Source organism: Typopeltis vanoorti, chromosome 24, assembly GCF_054136105.1.
Source record: "Typopeltis vanoorti isolate ZY-2024b chromosome 24, IOZ_Tvanoo_1.0, whole genome shotgun sequence".
NCBI classification, from domain to species: Eukaryota; Metazoa; Arthropoda; class Arachnida; order Uropygi; family Thelyphonidae; genus Typopeltis; species Typopeltis vanoorti.
In genome coordinates, this window is record NC_143572.1 from 49104788 (window position 1) to 49119013 (window position 14226).

General features: G+C 35.1%; 1 protein-coding gene across 6 annotated transcripts in view; it reads left to right on the plus strand.

Moving 5' to 3' along the window:
• Positions 1-14226, plus strand: part of LOC150093183 (phospholipid-transporting ATPase IF-like) — a 799705-nt gene that overhangs the window by 96109 nt on the left and 689370 nt on the right. For all 6 annotated transcript variants that reach the window (XM_090413774.1, XM_090413776.1, XM_090413778.1 and 3 more), the window contains exon 4: positions 3220-3414. In XM_090413774.1, the coding sequence (XP_090269900.1) occupies positions 3220-3414 (195 nt within the window). The remainder of the gene's footprint in view (positions 1-3219; positions 3415-14226) is intronic.

Here is a 14226-nt window from a genome sequence, read left to right on the forward strand (position 1 = left end):
ATAAGTAGATCCCACATCACTCAATTTTGTACATACACATAATCTTATTACATATCCTTGATGTAATCAAGGATATTTAACATACTACATTGTTCAATTAAATTTTAGTACATATATATTATTTAATAAATCACCTCAACTATTTATGTACTACTGTAACCTCTAACCTTGCGTAGTACTGTGGTGTTAGATGTGACTTTATTTATATGTGAATGCTAACCGCTTAATTTGAACTTTGTATGTACAGTTGTACATGTATACTATATGCTAAGTTGTCCTCAACTACTTGTGTGCTGCTCTAGCTTTTACTGTACTTCTGTTTATATGTAGATGCTACTTTGTGTAATTAAATCTTGTCCATATTATCTATTAATTGACTTTGTTGACCTTGACTGTTGTAACTGCTGTGGTCTTTGCTGTAGCTTTTTTTTTATATGTGGAAGCCACATTGTTTAACTTGATTTTTGTACATACACATTGAGTTTATCCTTGATTACCTGGGAATAACTTTTTAACTTCATCTATTGTTGTAACCCTTGCTGTAATTTTATTTATATACAGATAATATATTGTTTAACCTTATATGGTTTTATGCATATTTTCATTTACATTTTTATATACTAATGTAATTAGATTATTTTGTGTGCTGCTGCAGCCTCTAACCTTATGCACAGCTGTAACTTTTGCTACAGCTGTGCATAATATAAATGTAATTTTATTTATGTGAAGACACTGTGTAATTTAACTTTGTACATTTTAGTATATGTCTTTATTTACTAATGTATCTTTGACTATCTATTCACAGCTATAGCCTTTGCTGTCATTTTGTCTATGTATAAATACTCTTTTCTTAATGTTTTGTAACTTTCTGTAAACCTTGTGTATTGCTGCAAATTTTTGATTTGGTGCAGTATGACCATTATAGTCTTTGTGCCAACATTAACCAAACTAAATCTAACACATCCTTCTAGGAATAAAGCCTGCTGTACCAGAATGGAAGACTCTAATAAATTGATCATTAAATAGCTCAACTATGTCATCTGGATTGGTCACCTGAGTCCAATCTCCATCCACCAAGATTATCCCTCTGCTATCATTTTTCTTCCTATATGTCAAATAGTGAAACAACTCCTTGGGATTCCCTTAGATAGTCTTCTCTCCTATTCTAATTTTTCTCTTCTTACAATACTACACTTACACTTTCTCCTTACACTTTCCTAGACTGAGCCTTATATTCCTCATGCAACCATTCTCCACCTCTCTATGTCTTTCATAATCTCTTTTTCATCTGCAATTCCTCTTTTATTTCTCTTATAATTTATTTGACTCTAGATTGCTTCTTTATCATCTTCACTTGATGTATACAATCTGCCATTGCTCTTGACAGTTTCTTGTTAACAATCTCCCACGCACTGCTGACCTTTCTTCCTTTAAATCCTTTCATCTGTTGTACTGCTGCAAGCTGATTGCTGTCAATGATAGTCGCCTGCCTTGTCATTCCACATAAATTCCTTCTGCCTTGATACTTCTGCATGCCTATGCATCCTCCAAGTCAGGGCTGCATGGTCACTCTTACCAACTTGGTGCAAGTATGACATCTCAGTCACAGTCGGATCCTCTGATGCTGTGACCAAATCCAAATTCTTGATCCACTTTTTCCCTCCAGTACATACTGCCTAAATCAGTTGTCCCTCAAGAAATCCAAAAATCCAGTTCCCTTAGTACTGAATGCTGCCTCCTCTGCCCAGTTTATATTGCTATAATTAAAGTCACCCATAATGATCACTTTCTTTGCACTTACCAGGTTAATTTGCCTAAACAGTTCTTCTTCAAAACCTGGTCTATAATAACATCTCACTAAATATCTTGTCTTATAAACATCTATCTCACACCATATGCTCTCAAAGCCATTAATATTATTTCCACTGTGATTCTCCGCCCAGAGAGGGCACAATTCATCTCTTACCATGAGTAACACTCCACCACCATGTTTACCTTCCCTATCCTGCTGAAAATATGCTATACCTTTCAATTTTTATTCATGTAGGTATACATCCTCCTAACTTAACCAAGTTTCAATGATACCAACAACCTTTGAAGAGGCTGAGTCACTCAGTGCCATAAATTCTTTCCCTTTATTCCTTATGCTCCTAGCATTTGTATAAGAAAAAAACATTACATTACTAGTATTCTTATAGTTATTATTACTTCTCTCATACTTCACCTGGCTCTTCAGTATAGTGTACACTCCCATTTCTCCAGTCGCTGTACCCCACATGAGGCTCTCCTCACTATGTTCCACACGTGCCATTTTAGTTTCCCTGCCCTGACATACTTACTTGCCCAGAAAACAACATTCCCCCCAAATGCCTGCATCCTTATAAATACAGATTGTAATTTAGTATTAGTAGTATTTCTAGGCCTTCATGGGATCAGACATTTCATCTCTTTCTTTCTCTCTCAGACCACCCTATATATATCATCATCATCATACTTTGCCTTGGAAATATTTAGCATTCAGGGCATTAGAGAATGGAAGAACATAAGGTCATCCCTGAGAACTGTATGTGAGCCATGTGAGGAAGTAGGTAATCATGAATGATCTTTTGTTCTTACGTTCTCTAATTTCCTTGTACCTTCTGATAGGTCTGATAGCTCCTCTCACCAACTTGCACCTACACATCATCTGTTTTCTCCTTATTTGCCAAACGCCACACAGCAAGTTCACTTTATCTACTTAATAACATGAGATAGTCGTTCACCTCTGCACGTATGAACACATAGCATGAACTATTATTAGTTCATGCTATGCAGTTGTAGCCATCTGACTATTCATAAAATTAAAAATCAGTAATAGTTCATGCTATGCAGTTGTAGCCATCTGATTCATAAAATTAAAAATCAGAATGCAGATTCAAAGCAATGCTGAATTTAAACAATGCTGTGTTTTAAACTTTAAGTTACCTTTTACCCCTGAAGATGTAAGTCAAATGACTTATGAAACTTGTTGGGTTTTTTATTAATTCATTGTGTTTTATATAGCTTATTAAAAAAATGTGGTCCAATTACCGGAATATACCATGTGAACTTCTAAACCACAGAAACCTCCACTTACATGACAGACGGTAAACTATGTATACCGTTTGTCATGTTTTCATAAATTTTTTCATTATATATAATTCTAAGCATATTAATTAAAATATAACTGTATAATTTCAGATCAGCATTAACAATTTGAGTCCTGTTAATCCTGTTACAAGTATAACCCCTCTTGTATTCGTTGTTACTGTTACTGCAGTTAAACAAGCATATGAAGATTGGATGAGGCATAAAGTAGATAGAAAAATAAATAAAAGCTTAGTTCGAGTAGTACGGGACGGTGAACTATGTGAAATAGAATCAGAAAATATTAGGGTAAAAAAATTACTAATTACTTATGTATATTGAATTCTGTTTATAGATATAATCTAGTAGAATAAAGCTGTTTGCTATTTGCATCATAAAGTATTTATCTACAAAACTTATTTTTGGTTGCTGTTAGGATGCTGTAAAAATTATTAGACAATATTGGTTTAAATCAGTAAGTGATTTTCTTTACAGATGAGATAGCTGTGATATGCTCTTGAAGCATTTTCAAAAATGTGTAAGAACTGATTAGATTAATTTCATCTATGCGTCCCTTTACCTGCATCAGTCAGATTTTGTTTCAATGGAATGCTTTGCTGTAGCACATGTAGAATTTTCTATTATTACATCAGTTTTGTTATGGCTTAAACTATATAAAATTTGATGTTTAGAATAAAATATGTCCATGTAGATTAATTAAGATTTAGTTGAATTCATTTTTATTGCAAAATTTTGCAAAATGATATGAGATACTGGTATGAGACTACTCTTTCAAAATTAGTTACTTGCCATACAGTTGTTTTCGAATCTTGGTGATCTTATGAACAAAGAATTCCTCTTCACTCCCTGCAGAGCATAGGGCCTCCACTTATATTATAACCAAGTGAAAAATCTTTCAACAATAGTCAATGAGGCTTTTCTTATGTCTCTTCGCTCCATGTAAGCTTGTGCACATTTTTATGTTGCAGCATGGTTTTTTGGATTAGCTCAGCATGGATTAGAAACAAGCCACAACATCCTTTGGTCCAAGACTCTCCTCCTACACAGATCTTGCTACAAATTTGAACATTTATTTAAAGAAAGTGTGGAGGCCTTACTTCAACATCCTAACTTGAATCATAATGACTGTATATCTATATCAAAAATTTGGGAAAGTTTAATCAGGATAACACATTATTTTTTTAATTTTTATTTTTTTTTGTAAATTTCCTATATTAGTCTAATGTTATTTAAGATTATTATATGAATTTCTGAATTAATATCTTTAATTATGACTTTAAAAATGTTTACTCTTCTAATACTTAGCGATTTGACATCACGCGGCTCGTTCTATGTGTGAATGATCAATTGTTCGTATTCCACTTTGTTTTTTAAAACTATTCCTATGTAGCCACTGAAGATGGTCTGTAATATTCAGACTGAAATATTTGGCAAATTAAACATTATTTTTGTGCAGACGTGTATATATTTCTAGTTGCAACATGGTGTTAGTAATGACTAGTCCATATCCTGATTAGAATGCATATTTACTATTATTACTGGCTTTGCCTTTTTCTCCAAATTTTCCCCAAAACATTCCTATGTATTTGGGATTCATTTCCTACTCTGCTGTTCAGATATCCAACACAGATTGCTTTTTCCATTTTCTTTATGTCAGCTGCTTGTTCTAATTACAAAAAATGACTTCACTTCTTTCTTAGAAGAACCTTCTGTGTGGCAATAGGCACAAATAAGTTTCATTTTCCATCTCCTCATTTTAAAGTTTGCCCACATAACTCTACTTGAAACTGCCTTCCATTCCAGAAATTTATCTTCATGGTTTGTATTAAATGCTATCACTACTCCTTCCTTTCCTTGATCATTCCATCCATCCATCAGTGGTTTTAACAGGCACTTAAGTGCCCATGACCTTGTAAGTATTCTTGGATTTCTTAACCATAACTCAAGGATAAGGTGGTTAGCCTTATGCCTTCCTGGTTGTCCTATGTCTGTAGATGCATGTTCACGAGGCCAGTTTGCCTGTTATGGGGGACAAAAAACCCAAGTTTCTGGGTGAAAAAACCCCCTACCTCCTTATGAGACTGGCTGGCTCACCTTCCATCGAAAGAGACCATATAAAAGTTCCTCACGTCAAGGACGGGAATCAAACCCAGGCCTTTCTGAACAAAGGACTTCGTCTATACTGACTGAGCTATGGAGGCTCTAATTAATGGCAGCAACACCCAGGATTCCCAGGTGGACCCTCACAAGTACTAACTGGGCTCAGGTTTGCTTAACTTCAGTGATCAGATGAGAACTGTTGCTTTCAAAGATCTGGCTGCTGACTTCTTGAATATTGTTGCCTGAAAATAACATCCTATAATTATTATTTAGCAAGATCTCATTAGCTTTTATCTTCTTTATCTCAGTAATGCCAATTATGTCCATGTGGTACTTTTCCATTTCTTCTGCAAGTTTGATTTCCTTTCCATTAATATTTCTTATATTGATGGTTCCCATCTTCAGTGCTTCTGATGTTGGGTTTATTCTTCTTCTAAGTGTTGAGTTGGAGCTTGTTCAAGAAGCATTTCACCCTGGTTCCCTGACAAAAACAGCTGGGACCTTGTTTAACTGGGTGATGCCCCAGCCAACATGAAATCTCATCACATTTTACCATCATATGGATTTGTGTTTTAAGCCAACAGAGAGTACAATTTGGCCAGCTAAAGTCTCAAATTTCCAGCCTATCCTTGTTTGTTCAGTGTCCAGCAGATACCTACTAATGTGGTACATCACATGAAAGTGAGGATTGGACATTAAGTCAGAGGGTCTCCCCATTCCCTAAAGGCAATGTTGAGGTCTCCTCCCAGTTATTTGGCTTTGATCTTTAAGTGACCCCGGCTAAGTTTATTATACTGTCTATTCCAAATATAGGTTAAGGAGCATTGGCAAAAGTATTCAGGCTTGATGCACACCTCTTTCCATTTTGAAAGGTTTGCATTCCTGTTATTATGCAGTATTTACACCCATTGAGGGAGGACTTATACATCATGATAAGCACTGTCCAACATTCATGAAGTATCTGTGATACTTAGCTTTGAACTCATTTAGTCATAGCACCTAAAACCACTCTCCAAGCAAAAATCTAGTCCTGACACCCCTGCTAACTACACTTTTGCTCAATTTCCAAGAATAATTCCTAGTTCTGCCACTACTAGACCTGTTCTGAAAAATCTCCTCTGTATTAATCTTGTAAAAACCCTTCCGTAATTTGTATGTTTCAGTGATATAACCGCTTTTCCACCTATCAACCAATTTCCATTTACACACAAATCTTCAACCTCATAAGGTTCATTCCATAGACCTGTCACCATCTTGGTCAATCTGGTCATGTGGGTTTCTTGGGGATTAAGAGGAGATGGAGAGGATCTAGAGATGAGTGACCAAGATGGTGATGGTAAGACCCCCATACTGCACACAGTTGTCAGTATGGGATCTTACCAAGGCTCTATAAAGAGGTATAATAACATGTTCATCTCTGCTCATCAGGGTATTCTTCAGTAGCCAAGTAATTCAATTCAATTCAAGTTCCTTTAGCGACTCTTGTAATATGCCCTCCAAACTTTAACTCCCTATCCACTAATATCCCCAATTCCTTGGCTTATCAATTTCTTGGAGTAGAGTTCCATCAATGTGGTACACAGCTGATAATCTTTTTATCTCAAAATGACCTTACACTTTACCACATTAAACTGATATTCATTCTCCTTTGCCCAGACTCTCAGGCTATCCAGATCATCTCACAAAATTTTAACATCTTTATTAACTGTTGCCAATCAATGGCACCTATAGTTGCCATTGATTAGTCACTTTTATTAACATTTGTGAGGAACAGTAAAGAATTTTATTATTATTATTAATATCCCAAGACTCCATTGAGTCACAGACTCATCCAGAAGGTCCCTTTTATCACACACTGCTCATCATATCATGCCTTAAACACATTCTCAGGCAATGCATTCACAACTCTGCATGCAAAAAAAACCTGCTTCTCACTCCATTGCTCACACCCTCCTTATACAACTTCCAGAGATGACATTTTGTTCTCCTCCTAATCTCCCAGCATTTTATGAAAAACATCTTCAGTGCTAATCCTATAACAACCCCTTACCAACTTATACTTTCTATCATATCACCCATCTTCCTTCTATCCACTAGACTCTGCAAATTGCATTATCTCAACCTTTCTTCATATTCAACATTCCAGAGATCAGAAACTATTTTGGTCAATTGCATCTGAATCCTTTCCGACATCTGTTCATCCTTTTGAAAACTAGGTTACCAAATCTGCACACAGTAGTCCATAGGTGGCCTAATCAAGATCTTATACGATGGAACCAGAATATCCTTACTACTACAAGTCAGTGTCTTTTGCATCACTGCCAGAATTTGTTGTGTTGTTCTCACAATTTTGGCTATGTGTCTTCTAAATTTTAGATCCTTATCTACCATCACCCCAAGATCTCTGATTTCCTCCACCTCCAACAATATATCTTCACCAAGATTAAATACTAATCCAATCTTCTTCTTCTTCTTCTTTTTTTTTTTTTTAACCCCAATTTTAAAACTTTACATTTCACAGCATTGAACTGGCATCTCCAGTTCCATGCCCATTCATTCATCCCGTTCAAGTCGTGTTGAGTACACAACATCTGCTCTACTCCTCATAGTTCATCCCAACTTTTCATCATCTGCAAACAACTTAATATCCTCCTTTGAAATCTTCCCCACTATCATTAACACACTGTTTAAACAGAAATGGCCCTAAAACAGACACCTTAGGCTCACCATTAGTGACTTTCTTTCCTTTCCTGGGATATTTCTCCCCCATATGCCACTTGTTGATACCTATCAGACAGCCAGTATCCATTCAGTCGTATATCCAACCCCATCTGCTTTAGTTTGACTATCAACTTGCCATGCAATAATCTATCAAAAGTCTTTGCAAAGTCTAAGTACACTACTGTGTATCCATCTCCCGAATCCAATGCTGCTGTCACTTTATTGTAGTAAGTATATTACTAAAACTTGACCTACCTTTAGCAAATCGGTACTGTCCATCAAAGATAATACCATTGTTGTTAACCAAATTATAAAACCTGATTCTCACCAGTCTTTCCAACACTTTAACCACAACACCTGACACAGATTGGCCTATAATTTGATGCTTGACGTCTGTCATCTCCTTTATGAAATGGTACAGTCTTTCCTTCTTTTCACTCCTTTATGTCATCTCCTTTATGAAATGGTACAGTCTTTCCTTCTTTTCACTCCTTTGGAACTTTTTTCACTTCTTTTCACTCCTTACTTTGGAAAGTAAGACTCATATTAAAGAAATACTTCAAGGTCGATGTTCACTCCCTGACGCATTCCTTCAAAATATGTGGTGATATATCATCAAGTCCCACAGCCTTATTAATATCGAGTTTGCTTAATTCCCCATAAACTTCTTTCTCACTCACAGTCAATCTCTCTCTCTTTCTTATCATCCACTGCTCTCAAACTCTCCATGTTGTCTCATTCACAAGGATGAATGTCTTACTAATATTTTGTTCTTTTGTTGTATTTAATACTGTTATTTGTCTTATGTTCAGATTTATACTAAATGCCTCTGTAGCATAATTCAAAGAATGAGAGGAATGACATTGTGCCCTTTTATTGGAAAAGATCAAGTTTGATTCTTGTTGTCATGAGAACCAAAGGATAAAAACAGTAATCTAATCTTTATATGAGTTGTTGTCATTTGAAGATGAGTTAGATAATCTCATATAGAGGTGGTGCTATTTTTTCTCCTGGTAACTAGGGTTTTTCATTCCACATGCAGACATATCGGCCAAGCGAACACACAATTTACAGACACACATACTATTAGTGGGTAATAGAGAGCATAGTGTGCAGTTAGTGGCTACTATAATCATCCAACATTTTTGATCACAATTTACTTCAGCAACTCACTAGTCATAAATCTTTCCTACTGAAGTACCCAGAATTACTTCTTGACTATAAGTGATTGAGCTACTTTTTTTTTAAAATTCAGAATCATGATAAAAGTGATGAATCCACAACTCGTCCATAGTTACATTATTGAATCATTGTGCTCCAGATCTGAAATCAATATTCTTGGTACATATGTTGATAATTATCCCATTTAGTACTGAAACCACATATCTTTTATGCAGTACATCAGTGGTTCTTAACCAGTGTTCCCCGGAACACTTGTGTTCTATGAACTAATTACAAGTGTTCTGCCATTGAAAGAAGTCACATGACACAGTTCTGAGTGTAATTAATACATCGAGTTGTGAATTTTCCTTACAAGAAGAAGAAGAACAATTAGTTAACTAGTCAACGGATTGTACTCTAAAAATGAAATTCTCTGAAATAAATCTTGAGGAATTTTGGATTTTTGTCCAAGCCGAATACCCAGCTCTCTCCACAAGGGCACTGAAAATTTTGCTACAGTTTTCAAAATCATATTTGTGTGAGCTCAGTTTCTCAATATTAACCAATATAAAAACTAAAAAGTGTGAAAGACTTACTAATATAGACAAAGAGATGAGGGTAGCTATATCACATATTATGATATAGCTATCCTGATATTGCTGAAATATGCAAAAGCCAACAAGCTCAAGTATTGAATTAAAATAGTTAAATTTTTATAAAAGACAAGTCCATGCATATTTTTATTGTTAGGTTTATACCCCTAATGCTTTTGGTGTTCTCCAAATTTTTCTTATAATCAGAAGTGTTCCGTGAGTTCGAAAAGGTTAAGAACCACTGCAGTACATTATGAATCTTGATGTTCTAGGTCTTAAAAAATTTGAATATTATAGCAATTTGCTGGTGGAATGAGTGAGTGAGTGAGTATACTCATTATCATCATTATCATCATCATCATCGATGTGAGTATACTCAACAGTGAATAAAATACCAGATATTGTGTAAGATCAGTGCACCTATTACAATGAGTCCTTGGAAATAATTTTTCAAATTAAATTCATCTTCACATGATTATTTTCTCTTTTTAAATCACTGGAGCACTTTTTTTTTACTATAAGGACAAGGATGTTATTTTGCCATTTACTCAAGACAATGAAATTTTAGCTAACAAGAGTAAACTGAAAGAATATCATTTATAGTGGGTTGTTGGGTTATATGGGATTAGTGATAGACATGAAGTATGCCTGTCTTAAAACTTATACAACAGTCTAAGAATGGTTTTACTTGTTTGTACAGGAAAACTTCAGTATCCTGGAGGGGTGTGGAAAAAACTCACTGCCTCTGATTGTGTATGGCAAACTATGCAATTAAATTATCCAGACACACATTCTTACATTATAAAATCCGAACCCTGATCTTTACACGTAAGTGACATGTAATTTTCTGACCAGCATACAGACATCATTAATCATGTTTCATGTAATAGGATGAAAGGAGAGTTCACAGACATTAGTTGATGAAAGAAACTTATTGAATAAATACAGAACAGGTTTTTTCTCTCAAGTTGTGAGACTGAGAATGGAGGGGGGGAATAGTTAGCACTTAGAAGTCGAATAAAATGCGGTAAGCAAAGATTATGGAATGGTCAAACAAAAATGCACTGCAATACTTGGATGGTAATGATGGATGAATAAGAAAATATATGCAAGCATAGTGGCTTTAATGATGAGTCATGACATTACTGTTATAACTTAATGACATGAGTCATTAAGTTCTAACAGTAATCTCTGATGATATAATTAACCAGCGTATGTGTTTCTTACCACTCCATCTCCTGCAGAATGAGCAAGGACTGATTGATTTTTCTTAAGATTTCCAATATCAGATAGCACTACATATGCTACAACTAATTCGTTATCATTGCAGCTTCATCTTGAATGCTCATACTAGGTGGAAGTTTGTAAACAAATTTTGCAGGAACTGCTGTTAATTCTGCCCTTGCTTTGTATTATGTAAGGACTGCAACTTGATCACCAACTTGCAAATCTGTTGCATCTGTTGCCAGCCTGGCTGGCCAAGTGGTTAGCTTATCTGCTCTTCAATTTGAAAAGGAGTCAAGAAAGGTTGCCCTCTTAGTCCACTGCTCTTTGCATTGGTTCTTGAACCGTTCTTACAGGAAGTCGACATGTTGTGCGAGGAATAACAGTTCCTTCAACTATAAAGGAAAATAAGGTATTATCATATGGCCAGCCTGGCTGGCCGAGTGGTTAGCATATCCATTCCCCAGCCAAAAGGCTGTGGGTTCGAATCCCGCCATGGGCATGGATGTTTGTGATTGTCTTTGGAAATACTAGTGGTGGTCGGCAATAGATTGTTTTTGATGTTACATTAGTTTTTTTGTGATCCCTGAAGATGTCTCATTTACTGAGACGAAATATATAGGAAGTATTAAATTCTGTTTTAATCCTTTCTGAGTGCTGTATACAATCCATTAAGCCTCCAATATGATGTCCTCACAGCACTTAAGCCTCTACATACGCCAGTAGATGACATTGGTGTAGTTGGTGGATTGAGTGGTTGAGACAGAGTTGTAGAGAAGGTGTCCTCCTGCAATGAGTCTTTGAACTCTCTGGAGGTGTCTAATAATAATAATAATATTGAATTGAAGAACTTCTGTATATATAACTATAAAATTATGATATAGCATTCTTGTATGTTCAATAGTTCAATATATTTTTCTCTATTGAGATATATTGTAAATAAGTGATTTTGTACTCTCGTTTTTATGGAAACCTGCTTGGTCTTTGAAAGTATACTTTCACTTTTCCTTTCAATCCTAAAGAGTAATATTTTGAAGAAATGCTTGTTTGGATGACTGATTAAACTGTGATAGTTCTATAACTGCTTTTTTTTTCTTTTTTTCTTTTTTTTAGGAATCAGAACAGAGGTTCACCAATCTTTAGGTCATGATTCATTTCATTATTCCATCCATCTAGACAAATTTTGAGCAAGACATCTATGATAAGTTCTCCTCTTGCTTTTCTGCTGAAGTTATTCCACCTGTGCCAGACAATTTTCCTATCTGCAAAGAATTAACTGCTGCTACTTCTCTTAAAATAAGGAAGTTGCCTTCATCCAATATCATTTGTATTATGTTTTCAAAGTTTGATTATTGAGACTACTGTCTTCTGAGAAAAGGTTAGCTGAATAATCATGGCAACATTGGAAGATTTCATCTTTTCCAGTTCAGAGCCTGCCATTTTCATCTACAGTTGAAATTAGTATTAATAAAAGGTTAGGATAATCTACTTATTGTTTGGAAATCACCTAAGGTTGTTTCTTTCTAGTTCCTTTTAAATCTTTCCACATTTATTCAGAATCCATTTGATTTTAACTGTTTTAATTTTATTTCTTATTATTTTGTTTAGTTCTTTATATTTTCCCTTGCTATCATTATCCTTGTTTATACTGGATTTTAAGATTCTCCTTTGATCCATTACATATCTTTTGACAGTTTTATGAATCAAAAAAACCAACTCCTTATAAAATGTCTCTTCTGTACCAAGTGTTGTTTTGCTGAAAGGTTTGTGTAAAGAAGGGTCATGGTTCAGATACATTTTTCAACTAATTAATTGTAAATAAGTGTGTGTGTGTGTGTGTGGGTGTATGTGTAAAAGTTGTGGTAGAAGTTCACTTGCAGTGTTTGTGGCATGTGGACTTGTTTGTTTTCAAAATCATTAACCTTAGCACACTGATATATATATATATATATATATATATAACATGGCAGTGAAAGGTAAGTCATTGCATAAGTCTGTGCAAAAGACAAATAAGGTAGACAGCTTAGTTTTTTCGAAGATGGTGCGGTGCTATGAGTGTGGTATGTATGCATGGGAAGATATCATGGATGTTTATCTGGAGAGGTTGAATAGGATAGGAGAATGAGTGTGGGTATGTAGGAATGCAGTATTCTGATTGCTTATGAGTCTTGCTTAAATATGAGTTAAAATGCAAGTATCGAACATAGAGTTGTGACTGACATGGTATTTGAAGATTGTGCAAATGTTCTGAGAGTGTGTGGAAATGATAGCACAGAAAAAAGTTTGAATGATGATAAAGTGGGTGATAATTTATACAACATTAAAAAAAACAGAGTGAAATTAATGATAAAGTTGTCAATAATGACATAAAAAAAAAGTGGATTGATATGGTACAAAGTGCCTTAGATGATAGAAATATAAGATCTGATAATGTTGGAGTCTTGACAAGTAACAGACTGATTTGGAGGAAAATTGTAGATAGGAAGTTAGTAATGATGTAAATTTTTCATGTAGTACTGTCATATCCTGTACACCCCTTGAGGGTACATATCAGGAATTTGATGATGATGAAAAAAAAAAGTGCTTTAATGGTTAAGGTGATGAGTTGGATTGATAGCAAACAAGTGTGTGTTTGACTAGCAATAAAGTAGTTAGAATGAATGATAGCAAAAAAAGGATTCAAGATTTGAAAGCTAAGTTGATGAAGATGAGGCAAGAGATGAGGCATTTACTGAGTGAAATGAGAATTGTAGATGTGTATGAAGAGTGAAGAAGAAAAACAAATGATATCAGTATGAAAATGGTAATGAAAGACCTGTGAGTGGCATTGTATGGTGATTCGATTATTAGAAGTGCGGTAAATGAGAAGATGCACAAAGTTTATTTTCTTGGAGGTAAAATAAATGGAGTGATTGAGGCAGTGGATATGAGGAGTAAGTGAGTAAAAGAGTTGGTAGTGGTGAGGGATAAATGACTTGAGTGGGAACAAGGAAAACATAAGATTGGATATTAGAAGGTTGTTGAGAAGGATAATGATATGATAGGAAAGTTAGTCAGTGTGCTGCCCAAGTACAGTCATGAGATGAGGCAGAGAGAGAGAAGATTGTGATGAGAAAGAAATGCAGTTTGGTAATATGTGGAATGAGTTTGAAGGATGAATTGAACTGTATAAGAGTGATGAACTGCATTCAAATGGTTTTAGTATGAGCCATTTGGCGAGTCTGCTGCCAGAAGGGAAAGTAATGAGTGCAGAGAATGAATCTGATCAAGTAAGAAGTGATGTGAAAGAGCAGGAGAGTAA